This window comes from Rutilus rutilus (genome assembly GCF_951802725.1).
Source record: "Rutilus rutilus genome assembly, chromosome: 24".
Taxonomy (NCBI): domain Eukaryota; kingdom Metazoa; phylum Chordata; class Actinopteri; order Cypriniformes; family Leuciscidae; genus Rutilus; species Rutilus rutilus.
Window position 1 is genome coordinate 30,584,068 of NC_140228.1, and position 19,979 is coordinate 30,604,046.

At 41.1% G+C, this 19,979-nt stretch overlaps 1 protein-coding gene across 1 annotated transcript in view; it reads right to left on the reverse strand.

Annotated features, from left to right (window-relative positions):
- Positions 1–18,337, reverse strand: part of LOC311284374 (interferon-induced very large GTPase 1-like) — a gene marked incomplete at its 3' end in the record, with an annotated part of 36,228 nt that extends 17,891 nt beyond the window's left edge. Inside the window, exons 1-5 of the mRNA XM_084399370.1 lie at positions 18,302–18,337; positions 11,559–11,755; positions 7,778–7,934; positions 5,743–5,814; positions 4,596–5,189 (exon numbers count right to left, since the gene is read on the reverse strand). Coding sequence (XP_084255496.1) covers positions 4,596–5,189; positions 5,743–5,814; positions 7,778–7,796 — 685 coding nt within the window. The 5' untranslated portion in view covers positions 7,797–7,934; positions 11,559–11,755; positions 18,302–18,337. The remainder of the gene's footprint in view (positions 1–4,595; positions 5,190–5,742; positions 5,815–7,777; positions 7,935–11,558; positions 11,756–18,301) is intronic.
- Between the last annotated feature and the right edge of the window lie 1,642 nt (positions 18,338–19,979).

Here is a 19,979-nt window from a genome sequence, read left to right on the forward strand (position 1 = left end):
TTATAATATTTCCAAGTGGCATCATATATACTGAGAATAATAGAGGGCCTAACACAGATCCCTGCGGCACTCCATAGTTTACTGGAGTTATGATCGATTTTTCTCCATTTAAATAGACAAAATGGTAGCGGTCAGATAAGTATGATCTAAACCAGTTTAATGCCTGTCCCTGAACACCAGTGTAGTTTTGTAGTCGATCTAAGAGTATTGTGTGATCTATAGTATCGAACGCAGCACTAAGATCAAGTAAAACTAGTATTGAGATACAGCCTTGGTCAGAAGCTAAAAGTAAATCATTTGTGATTTTAACGAGCGCAGTTTCAGTGCTATGATGCGGCCTGAACCCAGACTGAAACTTCTCATAGATATCATTTTCTTGCAAGAAAGAGCCCAGTTGAGCGGACACTAATATTAATAATCTAATATTTTAGACATAAATGGAAGATTTGAAATGGGTCTATAATTTGCTAGGTTATTATAATCTAATTGTGGTTTCTTAATGAGAGGTTTTATAACTGCCAGTTTAAATGTTCTTGGAACATGACCTAAAGATAAAGACGAGTTAATAATATTAAGGAGAGGCTCTTCCACTACAGGTAACACTTCTTTCAGTAGTTTAGTTGGTATCGGATCTAATAAACATGTTGTTGTTTTAGAGGAAGTGATAAGTTTATTTAACTCTATTTGTTCTATAGTTGTAAAGCACTGTAATTGTTCTTGCGGGGTGATAATTAAGGCTGAATTATAAGGCGCAACTGAAGATTGAACGTTTACAATTGTGGTTCTGATGCTTTCTATTTTCTCAGTGAAGAACTTCATAAAATCATTACTACTAAACTGTAACGGGATATTTTGTTCGGTTGATGTCTGTTTATTTGTTAGTCTAGCCACGGTGTTAAATAAAAACCTTGGATTATTTTGCTTATTTTCTATTAGTTTGCGGAGGTGCTCAGTCCTGGCTGCTTTTAGGGCCTTTTTATAACGAGACATACTGTCTTTCCACGCGATTCTAAAGACCTCTAAATTAGTTTGTTTCCATTTACGCTCTAAAATACGGGTTTCTCTCTTTAGAACATGCGTAGTATTGTTGTACCACGGTGCTTTAATTTTCTCTCTGACCTTTTTTAATCTAATAGGTGCAACAACATCCAATGTTCTAGAGAGAATAGTGCTCATAGTGCTAGTTAGTTCTTCTAGTTCATCTGTTTGTTTGGGTTCAGGCAGCAGCTGAGACAGATCAGATAAGCAATTTGAGAAATGATCTATGGTGGATGGAAGGATTGTTCTGCCTGGTTGATAACGCGGCGCCGCATGACATATTACAGCAGTACGTAATATGCAAGTTACCATGTAATGGTCAGTGACTTCATCACTTTGCGGTATAATATCTATATCGGTTGGATCGGTTCCATGTGATATAATTAAATCGAGTGTATGATTAAGACGATGAGTTGGTCCGGTGACGTTTTGCTTGACCCCAAATGAATTTAATAAATCTGTAAACGCAGCCCCTAACGCATCATTTGGATTATCTACGTGTATGTTAAACTCTCCAACAATTAATGCTTTATCGACATTGACTAATAGATCTGAGAGAAAATCTGCAAACTCTTTTAGGAAATCAGCGTAAGGCCCAGGCGGTCTATATACGGTAGCCAAGGCTAGAGATAATAGGGATGTTTTTCTAACATCTAAGAGCGTAACATTTAGTACAAGTACTTCAAATGAAATAAACTTATAACCCGCTTTCTGAGTAACATTGAGAATATCTCTATAAATTGTCGCAACACCACCGCCACGACCAATCAGACGGGGCTCATGCTTATAGGAGTATCCAGGAGGAGCAGACTCATTTAGACCGAAATAATCATTTGGTTTAAGCCAGGTTTCAGTTAGGCAAAGTACATCGAAGCTATTATCTGTGACTATTTCATTTACAATAAATGCCTTAGGTGTGAGTGATCTAATGTTTAGAAGACCTAGCTTTAGAAATTGTTTTTGTTTACTAATAGCAACATTTTCTGTTTTAATAACAATTAGATTTTTCCTAGATCCTGCAGTAGATTTGTTATTTGATCTCACTAAACGAGGAATAGACACGGTTTCTATGCAATATTCTACACTAGTATTTATATCAGTTAAATTGGTGCAGCAGAGACTATGATTTGGACTTTTGGTTACTAGTCAAAAGGTATTTAACATTTTGGAGATGTTATCCGACAGAAGATCAAAACTCAAGTAAAAAATCCTATGAGAGAGAGACCAACTACTCTACCCTGAGGTGGCTAACAGCCCAAGGGCTAACACAGTTTCACAACACAAGAGAAGCCCATACAGCTGGTGCTTCTTCCTATCGTTCTAGCAACCTAAAGGGGAACTTCAGGGCCCTTAATAATCCAAAATTTACCTTACCTTATGACATTGACATGACCCCATAGTGCTATGCAGGGAATGAGGTCTGTAGAGAGATACATTTTAGTATTTATTCACAAAAATGACTCCTAAGAAGACCAGTCAGCTCACCTGCGGCGTGCGGAGTGAAGACTTGCTAGATAGTTCCTTATGAACCTGGGGTCCATCACTTTACATGCCTGAAAGAGGCGCTCTCACTAACCAAGCCTTGACCATCAGAACATCGTTCTCATCATAGGCCCCGCCCCAGGCCTGATGTAATGAACGCCTGGGGAGTCGGAAACAGAGGAGAGGGCAGATTTCATGACCCTCTGATGAGGTTATCCCTCACCGACGCTGTCGTTTGTTCTGGATAACCTCCCTCAAATCCCTCCTGTTGCGGGAGTCACGCCTCTTCTGCACCCTGCTCCTCGGTGGAGGGGGCGCACGAGAGGTGACGCTGGCTCGCTGGCCCTGCCTACGATCCTCAGACCGAGAAGGCCAGGTCCTTCTGCCTGGATCTGGATCTCAGCGGTATACAGGTTTTAAACGCCGCTGAGCACGCCTTCGTCTCCCTGAACTTCCCCACCACCGCCTCTACGGAGGTGCCGAAGAGTTCAGAGGGCGAATGTGATTGCCGTGATTTGACAGTGATTTCAGACACCTGTCACGCCTGAGGCGTTCCCCCAAAGCGTCAATCGACGCAGTGCGAGTTCCCTTTCGAAAGGGAACATGTCTTACACATTTTTAATCAATATATTGTCTTATCTGAATGAGTTGTCAGGATGATTTTCACATAGTTTTGAAGCAAATATTCTAGGCTACGTCATACAATTTTCTGTTTTTTTCACAAACCACGCTTAAATGTCATTATCTCAAAACTACAAACTTTTACATACATGCTGCTGATATATTATTGTAGCAGAGTTTGTGCTGAATACAGTGTAATCAGACTTTAGCCATGAAAATGTCACAAGTAACAGAAATAAGCACAAATGTCAGAGCATGTCAGAACACCTCCAGGGCCCAGAGGGTTAAAATATCTAACTTCTTAAAGATCAGATAATATTCCATCATCATTAGACAATGCTGTTTTAATATTTATTTATACGGTCTCGTACTACATGCTGCCTCGGCAAACGCGTGATTTGAGCCGTTACAATATATTTGGCTTTCATCCCTTGAGAAATAAGTCAACATGTGTGAGGCTGAAACATCTGACAGCGCACGGATGTACGCGTGGAGAAATTTCTCAATGAACACTGCCAGCACTTTCAGGAGCTGACTGTCAATGCCTCACACCCAAACAGAATTATTTCACAGATCGCGTGTGTCCCTTTTATTGCAGACCCGTAATCTATGCACTGCCTCAGCAAACTCGAGATTCGAGTCGTTCACAATATACTATTTGGCTTTCATCTCTCGAGAAGAAAGTAAATGGGTGTGAGGCTGGAACACCCGAAAACGCACAGCTGTGCGCGTCGAGATATTTCTCAATGAATGCATGCCTCGCACCCACACAAAATCTTTATTGCAGAGTGCCACAGAGTGCACAATTTTTTTGGGTGAACTATCGCTTTAAGATGAATCATTTGTTGTATTCCTCAATTCGCTTTGGGTAAAAGTGTCTGCTAACTGAATAAATGTAAATGTCAGTTTACCAATGTGCAATGTCAAAAACTGCCTATAGACCTTATGCACCAGAGAAACAAGAACTTTAGAATATTGTCTTTGAACTTCAGTTTTAGCGATCGCTCTGTATATTTCTATGGCATCGCTGTCGAAGAGTAATTAGCTGGTGAAGTGGATTTACTTAATGTAAAGTTAACGAAAGTTATCATGAGCATTGTAATGTTTAACGCGGATGTCTTAACAAATGTCAGTAGACCGGGAAGATTTTAAAACAAGCCATTCATTCATAAATACATAAGATCGCTGTGAAAATACACAACGGAAGACAAAAGACAACGACCGCAGCGTTCCTTCAACTTTGCTGAAAACAAGTCTAAAATGCTCCTCCAGCCTTCACTCAGTTCAAAACTTACTTCACCAGTGCAATTATACTCAACCACCCAGCTCCATGTGTATCTTTTTATGAATTAAATTACTTTTCTGAAGTGATAACATTGATAACACAGGAGTAAAAATACATAGAAACACAGAAAAACAGGTGAAAGAGCTGGAAACAAAAACACATTACTTACCACTTTCATTTTCACTCTTTTGCCAGTATTGTCTCTCTTGTTTTTGTCCAGTGTAGCACTGCTGTTTATTCTCATTAAACAGACAGTCAATCTTGTTTATCAGGTCTCTAATCTCTGATAGGTTGTTCATCTTCTTGTAGCAGGTGTGAAATCTTCCTCCACATTTCTCTAGAACAGGGTAGTTCTTTAGATCATCATTTATAGTGTCACAATCTTCTTTCTCATAGGTGAAGAGAATCATCACAAACTGAAGAACTTTGTCACCAAACTCTCTCTGAAGCCATTCAAGACACATCTTATCAACATCTGTTAACCGGCCCAGTTGCACAACAAAGATGAAGGCATGGATTTCATTTTCTTTCATTAGATGATTAATGCGATCAAACACAAAGGGCAAGTGCAGTTCATGTAGGTCAATCATGTTGATCACAGAGATGTCACATTCTGATATCTTCCTCTTTAAAGGAACAAACTTGGATGTTTCTGCATTTTTTAAACATGGCTTTTCCTCTCCAAGTAGAAGGTTTTCAGAGTTAAACTGGACAGATGCAGAGTTTCCAAATAGTGCAACAGTCAGTGGTAAATCTGAATGACCTAAAGAACACAATAACAAAAACCCTGATTTTAAACCCCACAATAAATGATCTGATTAGTGTTGCAAAGTCATAATCATTTATTTAAATTGATCCGTTTAAGTAACTGCTTCAATTAATCATTAAGAAAATATGATTGTTTGAGCACCTAATGTACAGCATATCCTACATTCATGCATTTATGTATTTGTTTTTATAACCTTTTTTTTTTAACCAGTTTGCAGATAAACATTGGGCAGGATGTGCAAAATGTGTGATGTTTTAATACATGTTTGTAATTATCTATATTTTAAAGAAACACAACAGATACTTAACAGATTTGTCAGTGAACTAACACAAATGTATGACAGTTAAATTAAGTCACAATTAATCAAAACTTTAAAAGTATTTTACATGTTTGCACACTTTTGCTGACAAAAAGTTTAAGTGTCCTAATGTCAGAGCGATATAAATGTGGACTACTGTCCACAACAAACACAACACGCACAATTTTATTAACGCAGTACAAGCAATTTGAATCTATAAATGGTTTATAATTTCAATTAAATACTTACATGTGGGAGGGTTGTCCATGCTATGTCTTCTTCTGTGTAAAGTCTGACATTGACCTTGACCTTCAACATGTGCTGCAAAATAAAAAGCATTAGAACAAAGCTCTGAAAAACGTCTTTGGTTATTCCCTTAGTGTCTCGTTCCCTTCTCAGGGAATAAGGGATACAGTCGTAACCTGAGACGTTCCCTTTGGAGGGAACATGCGCCGCCTCAAAGACGACACTTTGGGGAACGAAATACCCACTGTGCCACACTGACTAGTGCCTGTCCTGGTGTGAAGCTTGTCAGGCACAACTCAGGACGAGAGGACTCGAGAGCCCGGCGTGGAGGGCAGATCCAGGCTGTAGTGTCTGATGAAGGTGTGTGGGGGTCCCAGCCGGCGGCATCACAGACCTCTTAGAGGGAAACTCCTGATAGCAGGGCTTTAGAGGACGCCACTCCTCTAGTTGAGTGGGCTCTTATCAGAAGAGGCGAGGGAAAACTGTGTGCCACATACGCTGAAGAGATAGCCTCCACAATCTCCCTGCTAATTGTCTGCTTTGAGTGACCTAAAACACACCTATAGCTGGTCCGACTTCCTCCAACCAGAGGAGCTCGTACATAGGCACCTTGAGCACGTAGCCTGGCCTACGGTGGAGAATGGCTTTGACCCTCCCAGGAGCAAACAGGGAGAAACAGAGAGAGCCTGAAGGTCCCCAACTCTCTTGAGGGATGCAATAGCCAGCAGGAAAGCCATCTTAAGAGTAAGAAACTTCTCAGACACCTCGTCAAAAGGATCTAAGTATGCCAGGGATAACCCCTGATTTTCCCCCATTCATTCTCAATTGCCCACATCAAACCCACCACATGCTTTAGGGGTCTGTTATAAGACTGAAATGTGCTCAGAGGAGGCAAGAGAGACACAGCGTCCTGCTGTAACTTCACCTGCGGGTGTTGCTGTTGTTGGACTGTGTTACTTTTTATATTTGCCTTGTTTTATTTTTGAAAAAATTTATAATTTTCTCATCCAAATTTTTTTTGAGGCGGCACTGCCTCCCTTGCCTCCTCAGAGGAAACAACCCCTGGTTGAGAAGTTAACCAGATACTGGCGCTGGATTATTTACGTGTCATTATCATACGTGTACTATAAATTTGAAATAATATGGTTATTGTCAATACCAGTATATCGTGACACCTCTAATTGATATATACCAAATTTCTTACAGATTGGGCAACCAAGGTATAGAAATCCAGAAATATCACAGTGGCAGAAACATTTTAAAGAAAAAATGTAAAACATTGTCATCTTCAGACAAATTCAAGTATTCAGAAAAAGACAAATTCAGAGTTTTTTAATATTCCTAAAATTAATTCATTACAGCGGCATCTTGTGGCTTTGTCTGACAAAAGCACAATGTAGGGAAATGAGGGAAATTGTAGTTTGATTTTAATAGTGTGCAAGCGCCTAATCCTAACATTAGCCTAAAATTTGGTTAGTTGATAGGGATGTTGTTTCAGGCCCAACATTTGATATGCAATGTAAAAAAAAAAATTACTGGTATGTTTGCCAGGACATTACCATTAAGGTTACAGACATTCTCTTTAACCCGAAAGCACAATGCAATTTCCTTCATATTAACACATACATTAGACCCTATTTTTACTGATTTTTTTATTTATTTTATGGGCAGGAATATGTACTACATGGTGAAATCATGGTCACCTAAAACGTGACACTATGACGAAGATACTACAAATTTGTCATGATAGATGGCTGAAACATGTTCAAAATGCTTATCTTAATACCTCATGGGGCCTGTAAATTGGTTAAATAGATTTATAATCAATCTTTTAATTGTTCAAAAATGGATTTAATTTCAGTTTAGGCAATTATTTTCTCTATTTCTACTGTTCATTTTGTACTCTAACTTTCCACATTGTCTAAATTTCTACATTTTCAGTGTTGACATTCTCAGTCACATGTCTGCTGCTGAATGTGGAATAGATCATATTAACAGGACTAATCAAGAAAGTTTTGTGTAGATTTTGTGCACTCACACATGTCTTCCTCTTGCATTCCACTGATGTTTTCAGTGTCTTTATTTCAGTGCTGCAGTTTCTCATCCAACATCTGAGCTTCCTTGTCGGCTCTGTTTCACTGCTCATTGCCTTGTGGGCAACTACATTCATTTAGAGTTGAAAAAACTGGTTGGTTCTACAAAAAAAAAAAGCACACCAATATTTTTTTTATTTTTTATATCTGTACATTGTAACAGTGTCACTTTATCTAATTGTGTAATATTGTATAAATGTTTGTTTATGTTCTTATGTACAGTATGATGAGAGGTTACATTCTGCCCGAAGGTGAATTCTTTCACTGTTAACTGGAAAACGTCATGACAAGCATGTAAAACTGGTTTAGGGGTAGGGCATATGATTAACCGTAGACATTTCAGACATTTATTCTTACACATCTCTTTATACTACATTAGTTAGGTCGACCAAAACCGGACACACTTCACAAAACACCCCATGGGCCCTATCTCGCACCCAGCGCAATTGACTTTGTACAGAGACGCATGTATCATTCCTATTTTGCACCCACGCACAGCGGACTTTTCCCTCCACAGACGCACGTCGGTAAACTAGGAAATGCATTTGCGCTCCCGGGGGCGGTTCAGGGAAAAGAGGAGGCGTGTTCCGGCGCAAACGTTCCCTGCTGCTTTTTTGCAGTTTCAGAAAACAATTCCACCACTGACCAGGAGAAACCTCGTCTAAAGTCAGTGGTTGCGCATGATATTCAGATGCTATTTTAAGGGCGCATGCTTGGCCATAATCAATGTATTGTGTGTAGAGGTCTGCTACCCGACCCGAGCCCGACGGGTCCCGAAAAATGTGCGGGTTTCGGGTCGGGTTCGGGTTAATGTTTATTGAACAGCCTCGGGTTCGGGTCGGGTTCGGGTTTGTAACTAAGAAAAACTAAATAGGCTATAGCCTATATAGTTTGCGTGTCGTGTGCTTTGCCTGCTTGCTGTGTTGTGGTGACCGGCACACGAGAGAGAGAAAGTTGCGTGAGCAGATGTGCAATGTGTGCAATGCATAGGCTACACAGACCACAGACAGGCTCTCTCTCTCAAATTTGATATATATACATACCGTATTTTCCGCACTATAAGGCACACCGGATTATAAGGCGCACCTTCAATGAATGGCCTCTTTTAGAACTGTTTTCATATAGGGCGCACCGGATTATAAAACGCATAGAATAGAAGATACTGCAGTCAAACGTTTGACTGGGTTTGCGTTATGCAGTGGTCACCAACCTTTTCAAGCCTAAGATCACATCCAAAGTCCAAATGTAAACCAAGATCTACTACTTGCAAAAAATTATGAAAAAACAAGTGGCTGAGCTGTAAAACCTTGTTTATACTCGACGCGTCCGCATGAGCGCGAAGGTAATAAAAAAGTAATATCCGTCTGCTCGGGCAGATTCGGCTCATAGTCGTGCATCTTCGGATTCGGAGGCGCGCGCGCGGCAAAATTACGTCATTGTAACAGCGCGCGCGCCTCCGCATCCGAAGATGCACGACTTTGAGCCGAATCTGCCCGAGCAGACGGATATTAGTACATCTCATCACACCGGCACCCAGTTAAATCAGTTGTATGGTCTGGTGTTCAGTCTAAAACAAAACAGTTGCGTCAAGTAGCCTATAAATGCCTCGTCTGTTTGGGGAGGTGCGCGCGCAGTCAGCTGAGGCTCGCGCTCCGGTGCCAGGCGAAAGTATAAACAAGGTTTAAGTCAGCGGTTGTTTCACAGACAGATCCATATATAAGGTATTGCTGTTGTTCATTTAATTTGTTTAAAAATTCACATTTCATCCAGAGCGGTTTCTTCTCGCTAATATTTTGGGATTCACCTGCACGCCAAAGAAAATAAATTCTGTCAGCTGCCTACCGAGTTTGAATTTGATATAAAATGGTATTTATTTGCTGTGAGAAATAGAGTGGACCTCGGGTTCGGGTCGGGTTCGGGCTTAACATGTAAATGTAATTGTCGGGTCGGGTCGGGTCGGGTTAAATGATCGCGGGTACGGGCCGGGTTCGGGCTTCAGTTTAAAGCCCGTGCAGACCTCTAATTGTGTGCACAACGCACATACACTTTGATTCTCTCATCTACACAGAAGCAGCAGTTTTCATTTTTGCAAATCATACATTATTACGATAGATAGATAGATAGATAGATAGATAGATAGATAATTTATTATAAAAGCATACATCTAGCTTACACATTTACCCAAATTATCATACGCCTGTTTAACCGAAGTTAATTTGGGTGTGTTTCTCCATCCCCAATGTCACTTCTCTGTGTTTTACGGCCCTGACGAGAACGTCGGTCTCCTCGGCTGTAAACCGCTCCTGGCGTGCGTCTGGCAAATCCGCCGTTATAATATCAATCCGCCATGGAACAAGCGTGCCTGCTCTTAAAGGGAATGTGAGATGACGCTCTGATTGGTTTATTTCACGTTGCGCCCAAACCACACCTATGAGTAATGAAGCGACTTCAGACCAACACATTTTAGATTTGCGTCGGGCGCAAGAGTCATTTATCCCGCCGGTATAATAGCAACAGCGCCAAAGATCCGCCCACAAAGTTATTCGCGTTTTGCGCTTGATACTTGCGTTTCAGATCGTTAAAATAGGATTTTAAAGTGAACAGCGTCTACACTTATATTATCCTGAGGTTACCAGAGTCGGTCTGATCCACTCTGCACTAGGGCAGTGATTAACTTAGTTGAGACTACAACACAGACCTCTACGACCAAATAAGTCCTTAAAGGCCCCCTGTAGCCAACCATTTTATTCATTAAAACTCATCTTTGATCACCAAAATTACATATTTAAATGTTTTTCCTTGAAAAAAATGTCTTCATGCCTTAAAATATCTTTAATGTAACTCGACACCCTTGCCTAATTTAGTATGCGCGGTTCTATGAATATGCAAATGAGCCCCGCCTCCACTCACTCACTCAGCTCAGAGATCCACTGGTTGACGATCACACGTTGATCTGATTGGTTACGAGGTAGTTTGTGACGTCAGAAACACCAGCGATTTCAAACTGTGTTTTTGAGACTGTCTTTGGTTCACTGCAGTTTTAAAGCTACACTGTGTAGGTTTTTCTCCCATTTAGCGGTGAAATTGTTTATGACTACCAGCTGAATATTACTTTCTAGCCCCTCCCATTCCGAGGGCGTTTTAACTCCTACGGTGGCCGTATTATTACGGGGGCTCCCCCTTGCATTCGTCACGGTGCCACTGAGTGTAAAAGTGCGAAAGGTGAAGCTTGAATTTGCAGGTATGTCCCTCTTTGGCTAATGTATTTTCAAGATGGAGGCGCAACATGGCTGCCGCCGTTCGAGCAACTCGCTCGTATTTATTCTGAATGGCAGATTCTACGCTTACAAGAATACTTGATTAGTTGGTGGAAGTAATTACACATGAATGAGCACATATCATTTTGAAAGACCAAAGTGTTTTTTGCTAAGAATCAACTTAAAAAATGACACAGTGTAGCTTTAAAAAATACTCAACAATGGTGTCGACTTATGAATTTAAATTTACATTTACATTTAGTAATTTAGCAGATGCCTTTTTCCAAAGCAACTTACAAATGAGGACTAAATTAAGCGAGTCATCGTGAAGAGGCAAAAACAACGCAAGAAGTGCTCAAAAATACAATGTTCAGGCATTGTTCACAGTATCATAAGCCCGACAAGGGAGGATTAAAGGAAAAGGAAATATTTTTTTATTTTTTTATTTTTTAAGAGTTGAAGTGCTCACGGAAGAGATGAGTTTTCAGCTGTCTTTTGAATGTTGCCAGGGATTCTGCATCCTGGATGAGGGTGGGAGATCATCATTCCACCAGCATGGAACTGTGAATGAGAATGTTCTGGAAAGTGATTTTGTGGCTCTCTGTGATGGAACCACGAGACGTCGCTTGTTGACCGATCGTAGGCTTCTGGTAGGGATGTAGACTCCTAGGAGCGAGTGAAAGTAGGAGGGAGCTGAGCCTGTGATAGATCTGTGGTAGAATTTACACATGCTTTGTCTTAAAGCGTATTAAAAACACCACATAGACACATAAACAACATTAAAAGCTGGATGTTCACCACAGGGGGACTTTGTGACCTCAACACAGCCTTTCAACAACCAGATAAGACAATAGCACAAACCCCAATACTCAGTGACACTTCTATGTCAGACAGGAATCAGATTCATCATCAATCACACTGTGTTAATACTGTAAAGCCAGAGGAAAACTGAGACTGGTTTCTCCCCAGTATTTTTTATTCTTTTTTCTGTCACCTGCTTGAGTTTTTATTCCTGGCCACTGTCACCTTTCCCTTGTGAAAAAAGTGCACTTTAGTGTACTTTTATAAAGTGTACTTATTGCACAAATAATATACTTTAAAGGAATACACTTAAGTGTGAATTAAATGCAATGTTTTTGGCGCACTTAATGCACATTATATGTAATTGATTTCAAATATATCACAGCTTAAGTTCAAATAAAATACAATAAATTGACTTGACTTGAGTGATTTTTAAAACAACTTAAGTGGGACTTTAATACAACTTTATATGTACTTTCATAATTGCTTCTAGTGTCTTTAAAATATAGTTAAAATGTACTGTTTAATGTACTGACAAGAAATTAATGTGAACTAAAATATACTTTAATGTCAGTTAACAATGCACTTCAGTGTGAATTAAGTGTAATGTTTTCGACAAACGTATTGCGTATTATATGTAATTGATTTCAAATGTATCACAGATTAAGTTCAAATTAAATGCAATTAGTTGAAATTAAGAGTGATTTTTTGGAACAACTTAAGTGGGACTTTAATACATTTTTATATGGACTTTGAAATATGGTAAAAGTGTACTTCCAAATATAAAAAAAATAATTATAATAAAGTCGCAATTTAGTATAACCTTAATAACCTTTTTTAATAACCTCAATTTGAAACCCTCTACATTTACTGACAAAACAATCTCTAAAATAAATATATAAAAACCTTTCTGTTGATGCACAAGAAAAACCCAAGAAACACTATACATAAACAAACAGTTACAACACTTTAACTAATTTAGAAAGAGTCTGAATGACAATGAGGCTTATATACACAATCATTTTCTCCCTCACATACAAAGGTACCTAAACCTACACCTATCCATTACAGAAAACATTTAGCATTTTTACATTTTCAGAAAACATTATTCCATGTACAACACTAAGATTCAAACCTTTGGGTAATGGTTTACAAAAAGGTATTATTAGTTAACTACTTCAGTTCCCTTTCAAGGGAACTCGAGCTGCGTCAAGACGCGGTGGGAACGCCTCTGTGTGATTGCGTCATGAAGCACGTATGAAATCAGTCCAATGGCGAGACGGAATGTCATGTGACGTCATCGACCAGGAAACTATAAAGCATACCTGGAACAAACAGTCACTAGCTTCTGTGCCTTCAGCAAGCGCTCTGTGTGACACTGTCTCTGTCTATTTATTGTTGTTTGTCTACAAGCATAAAATATATTTCTAGACAGGAGTATAATGGCCAGCAAACAGCTTTGGATCGCGTGTTCGTTCCTGCCCTCACTTCATTACGAGTTAGGACACACGCGATTTATGTGTTGTTTGTTTGGGAGTGGAGAATGCACAGTCAACTCTAGTAAAGGGGGCTGACAGTGTCCATTCATAAATTCCCAATGTGTAACACTATCGAGAGTTTTAGCTCTGCTTCTGTTGGCTTTCTTCTCGAGGGAAGAATGTCAATAAAGATTATGTGACTCGATCTCGGATCTCGCGTGTGCCGAGGCAGCGCGTAGATTACGGGGCTGCAAAAGAATCGAATGGCTAAAATCACGTGTTTGCCGAGACAGCGCATAGATTATGGGTCTGCATATCTGCAATAGTAATCTAGTGGCTCATCTCGCGTTTGCTGAGGCAACGTGTAGATAATGGGTCCGCAATGTATAATATGCGCAGACTGGAATTTCCCTTTCTCTTGTTCTCTTATGATTGTGTGCAAACTAATTATATATTCTTTATTGTTTGAGATTATAATATGAAGTCTATATAAATGCACTATATTCAGCCATTCACCTAGACCGTTTCTACTTGTCTGGTTGATATTTGGCTGCATTTAATTTTTGAGAAAAAGAAATATGTACTCATCTGATCTTTGAGGAGTCATTTAATTCTGAGGAAATAAATGGTGAATTCCCAGGGGGAAATGGATAACACCTCATTATATGGTGCCCATCTCCCTTCGGTGCCCTCCAGCGAGTTCTAGTCTCAGTGTCTGACTCGCAGAAGGAGGGTTTAAGAGTGGTCCGTTCAGTTATTTCCTGCCGGTCATCCATTTCAGGACGCTGGATTGGCTTCTCAAACTATACTAGAGACCAGTCTCGAGAGGCTGGTTCCTTTAGTAGTCTCAGCCGTAGTCGTCTTGGGATAAGACAGATCTGAGGACATTCGTTATCTCGAAGAAGGCTTCGACTAACGCTGAGGCCGTCAGACTTCTGCGGGCAGGTCCCTCCGGGGATTAACGGTTTTCACCTCATCAAAATATAGTGCCCGTTTCTCCTTGGCGCCCTCTGGGAAGGAGGGTCGCAGCGCTGCCAGTTCAGTTGTTCCCTGCCGGTTCGCCGCTTCAGGGCACCAAGGTGTCAGCGTTTCCAAACGATTCTACGAGGAAGGTCGTAGAACAGTCAGTTCGGTTGTCCCCTGCTGGTTCACCGTTACAAGGCACCGAAGTGGCGGTTCGAGCTCCTATGAAAAACTTTGGTCGAGCGGAAGTAGACCTGTTCGCATCTTAAGAGACGACACACTGTCCACTGTGGTTCTCACTCAGTCAGCCAGCTCCTCTGGGGAGTCTGTACGCATTTCCCCCAATCTCTCTGCTCACGGGAGTTCTGGAGAGAGTTCGCCGGGATGGGGCCCGTCTTCTGTTAATAGCCCCGTTTTGGCAGGCCCGAGTACGGTTTTCGGACCTAGAGTCTCTCCTCGACGGCTCTCTGATCCTTCACCCTCGCCCAGAATTTTGGAAACTGTGGGCTTGGCCTCTGAGGGGGCCCAGCTCATAAGTTCAGGTCTCTCAACTGAGGTTGTTGAGACCATCCTCCACTCCAGAGCTCCCTCCACTAGGAAACTTTACACCTTGAAGTGGAGATTATTCACTTCCTGGTGTGGAGAGCACCAGCTGGACCCAGTTTTCTGCCCTGTGGTTGCAGTGCTCGAGTTCCTGCAGGAGCGTTTCTCCGCAGGTCTATCCCACTCCACACTAAAGGTGTACATGTTGGCCTTAGCTGCTTACCACGTCCCTTTAAGTGGTGTATCCTTTGGGAGACACCGTCTAGTAACCTTTCCATCATAGCACTGTGAGGCGTCAGACCAAGAGACTAGGAGAATGGTTGCTTCTAAAACATTATCGTCAGGAGTTTCCCTCCAATATGTTTGTGATGTGGCGGGATGTTGCCTAGCCGCACACATTAGTGAGGTTTTATGACCTTGACCTAGGTTCCACTCCAGGGGTGCAGGTGCTTTCGTCTTAGTGTGCACAGAGATTTCACACAGACAGACATTGCTTGTCACGTGACACACCGCAGCACACCATGCCAAATTCTGGCTGACCCCCCAGCGTGAGTTTTTCAAGGCGACCGGTATTTAGAATGTGTCACTTTATGGTTTCCATGGTGACGCGTCATTGCTTGTCACGTAACACACCGCAGCACACCAAACCAAATTCAACATTTGAATTTAGCAGTTGATCATGTGATGCACTGACCGTTCTAATCACACCGGTGTGATCATATGCTCCAGGGACCAGCCTAGACTGATTACACCGGTGTGATCGTACGTGCGAAAGGCTTAAAAACAAGAAATTTTATGACAAATTTTTTTTGAAATGTAGGCTTAAATCAAACACATTTTAATTCAGATTCTGTATTTATATATATAAAAAAAAAACTACGGAAAACAAAAACAACGAAAAAAACAGCTGGCTGACCCCTAGAGGGGTGGGGAAAAGGGGTGGGGTGGGGAAAAGGGGCGGAGTGGGGAAAAGGGCCCCCCCCCCGCCCCCCCTGTTCCAACGTCTATGATGTCATCTTCTCCTCTTATTGTCACTTGCACTTCATGTAACATGTATAGCATAGCCTTCTCTGTCAGCATAGGATTTACATGTAATAAATGCAGGGAGATAGTCAGGCTGACGGAGAAGATTTCAGAACTAGAGACAAACATCCAAACTTTAATCGAGGTTAATTGTAAGAGTGCAGCAGGGCAACTGGATGACGGTGAGGCGCTGTAGTTGCGGGACAAAACACTGCTCTTCCATTCCGATAACAACATCAAACAGATTCTCCCCACTCAGTGAAACAGTTGAATGTGCCCTAGTTATTGGCGATTCTATTACACGGAACGTGAAAATAGAGACACCAGCCACCATAGTCACATGTTTGCCGGGAGCCAGAGCGCCTGACATCAAAGCAAATTTAAAAGTGCTGGCTAATGCTAATCATTAATTCTCTAAGATTATTATTCACGTCGGCACTAATGATGTTTGACTAAAATTAACATTAAAGAGGTGTATGAACTCGCAAGTATGATGTCAAGCACTGTAATTTGCTCTGGCTCCCTTCCTGTTCGCAGGAGTGATGAGATAGTCAGTAGATTTTGTTCACTCAATGGCTGGTTGTCTAAGTGGTGTCCGCAAAATAATATAGAATTCATAGACAATTGGAAAAGTTTTTGGGGCAGACCTGACCTGTTGAAAAGAGATGGTATTCATCCCTCCTGGGATGGTGCTGCTCTTCTCTCTAGTAATATGGCACATAGTCTTAGAGCTCAAACCTGACAATCTGGGGCTCAGGTCAGGAAGCAGACAGACTGGCTAAACCGACCGTCTGCTAGCTGTCTCACGTCACCAAGGTCAGATAAATCCCATCACATAGAGCCTCTTTCACCTAGATATCATCATATAGAGACTGTGTCTGTTCCCCGAATTAGGACATACAAAAAACTCCTAAACCCATTTAAGGGTATAAATTTAATTGATGTTCAACAAATAAAAAACAGATTTACTATGGATGAACAAATGATAAAGCTCGGGTTGCTGAATATTCGATCCCTTACTTGAAAAGCACTCATTGTTAATGATATGATTACAGACTATAATCTAGATGTGCTGTGTTTGACAGAAACCTGGCTAAAACCAGACGATTACATTACTTTAAATGAGTCCACCCCGCAAGATTACAGTTATAAACATGAACCTCGTCTGAAAGGCAAAGGGGCAGGTGTTGCTGTAATTTATAGTAATATCTTCAGAAATACTGAGAAGTCTTGTTTAAAATATACCTGCTTTGAAGTGTTGTTACTAAATGTAACTGTAACTATCTACTGTAAATGATAAATCCCGTTTGAGATTTGTGCTGGCTACTGTATACAGGCCACCAGGGCACCATACAGACTTTATCAAAGAATTTGCCGATTTTCTATCAGAGTTAGTTTTGGCTGCAGATAAAGTACTAATTGTTGGTGATTTTAATATACATGTAGATAACAAAAAAGATGCTACACTACGTATCAGGACCTACTCATTGTCGTAATCATACCCTAGATCTAATATTATCACATATAATATGAAGGAACCTTATTCTAAAGTGTTATCAAATAATGCAACAAAGTTTGTTTCAGCTAGAAGAAAATAGTGTCACAGTCCAGCTTAAGTAAGTTAAGTGATGGCTCAGTTCTGTTGTAAAAAAGTTATTAATTAAGTTCATTTATATATATATATATATAGCCGCTCTGGAAAAAAACTGTGATGTCATCGTCCAGCTCAGTTCAGTTCTCATATAATGGTGTAATGCAGGAGATCAATAATATTGTTGAATATTAAATGTCCCCAACTAAGCAAGCCAAAAGCCAAGGCAACAGTGGCAAGGAACCAAAACTCCACCAGTGACAGAATGGAGAAAAACCTTGGGAGAACCCAGGCTCAGTCGCTCAGTTCTCCTCTGGCCAACGAGCGAACTGTGTGTGATTATGATTCAGGCAGCATTACAGGTCAGAGGTCAGATTGGATCAGAACATTCAGAATATTTTCCAGTTCCATCTGGTTTAAGATCGGAGTCACGCCAGTATGGAGACGGTACTTTATTGTATAAAGTACTATAAACTAAACTATGTTTGCTGTTTATGTTTGATTTTAACCTACAAAGTGTGATCCTTCTTGTACCAGCGGAACAGGTTTTATGGCTTCAGGCGTTTAGTTCGGTTCACACAAACTTTTGTAATTATTAATATTTAATTTGTGAAAATTAGTGATTTATGGTTCACAAGACTAAACAAATGTAGACACAGTTTTGTTTTTGAGGAAAGAAAAAAAACAGATGAAAGTGAAAACCACTACCAATTACGTCAGAAATTGTATTCATAATTAAACTAAACACTTTCACTCTGTTACATATTTACATAATAAAACAATCAATAAAAATGATATAAAGAAAGCTGATACCTGTGTGTTGAGGTGTTTTTCAATCTCTTTATGAACAAGGAAAAAGTTTCTCTGTCTGTACAGGTGGGTGGAGTCCATAAACTTTAGATTCCAGAATGAACATAACAGCATTCCCCATTGTGTGCATTGTGTGTGATTCAGAGAGATGTGTGTGTGTGTGTGTGTGTGATTCAGAGAGATGTGTGTGTGTGTGTGTGTGTGTGTGTGTGTGATTCAGAGAGTTGTGTGTGTGATTCAGAGAGATGTGTGTGTGTGTGTGTGTGTGTGTGTGTGTGTGATTCAGAGAGGTGTGTGTGTGTGTGTGTGTGTGTGTGTGTGTGTGTGTGTGTGTGTGTGTGTGTGTGTGTGTGTGTGATTCAGAGAGGTGTGTGTGGTTCAGAGAGGTGTGTGTGTGTGGTTCAGAGAGGTGTGTGTGTGTGTGTGTGTGTGTGTGATTCAGAGAGGTGTGTGTGGTTCAGAGAGGTGTGTGTGTGTGTGTGTGTGTGTGTGTGTGTGTGTGTGTGTGTGTGTGTGTGGTTCAGAGAGGTGTGTGTGTGTGGATCAGAGAGATGTGTGTGTGTGGTTCAGAGAGATGTGTGTGTGATTCAGAGAGGTGTGTGTGTGTGTGTGTGTGTGTGTGTGTGTGTGTGATTCAGAGAGATGTGTATGTGATTCAGAGAGGTGTGTGTGTGTGGTTCAGAGAGATGTGTGTGTGTGGTTCAGAGAGATGTGTGTGTGTGGTTCAGAGAGATGTGTATGTGATTCAGAGAGGTGTGTGTGTGTGGTTCAGAGAGATGTGTGTGTGTGGTTCAGAGAGATGTGTGTGTGTGTGTGTGTGTGTGTGTGTGTGATTCAGAGAGATGTGTATGTGATTCAGAGAGGTGTGTGTGTGTGTGTGTGTGTGTGTGTGTGTGTGTGTGTGATTCAGAGAGATGTGTATGTGATTCAGAGAGGTGTGTGTGTGTGGTTCAGAGAGATGTGTGTGTGTGGTTCAGAGAGATGTGTGTGTGTGGTTCAGAGAGATGTGTATGTGATTCAGAGAGGTGTGTGTGTGTGGTTCAGAGAGATGTGTGTGTGTGGTTCAGAGAGATGTGTATGTGATTCAGAGAGGTGTGTGTGTGTGGATCAGAGAGATGTGTGTGTGTGGTTCAGAGAGATGTGTGTGTGATTCAGAGAGGTGTGTGTGTGTGATCCAGAGAGATGTGTGTGTGTGTGTGTGTGTGTGTGTGTGTGTGTGTGTGTGTGTGATTCAGAGAGGTGTGTGTGTGTGTGTGTATGTGTGTGTGTGTGTGTGTGTGTGTGTGTGTGTGTGTGATTCAGAGAGGTGTGTGTGTGTGTGTGTGTGTGTGTGTGTGTGTGTGTGTGTGTGATTCAGAGAGGTGTGTGTGTGTGTGTGATTCAGAGAGGTGTGTGTGTGTGTGTGTGTGTGTGTGTGTGTGTGTGTGTGTGATTCAGAGAGGTGTGTGTGTGTTTCAGAGAGATGTGTGTGTGATTCAGAGAGATGTGTGTGTGTTTCAGAGAGATGTGTGTGTGATTCAGAGAGATGTGTGTGTGTTTCAGAGAGATGTGTGTGTGATTCAGAGAGATGTGTGTGTGTTTCAGAGAGATGTGTGTGTGTTTCAGAGAGATGTGTGTGTGATTCAGAGAGATGTGTGTGTGTTTCAGAGAGATGTGTGTGTGTGGTTCAGAGAGATGTGTG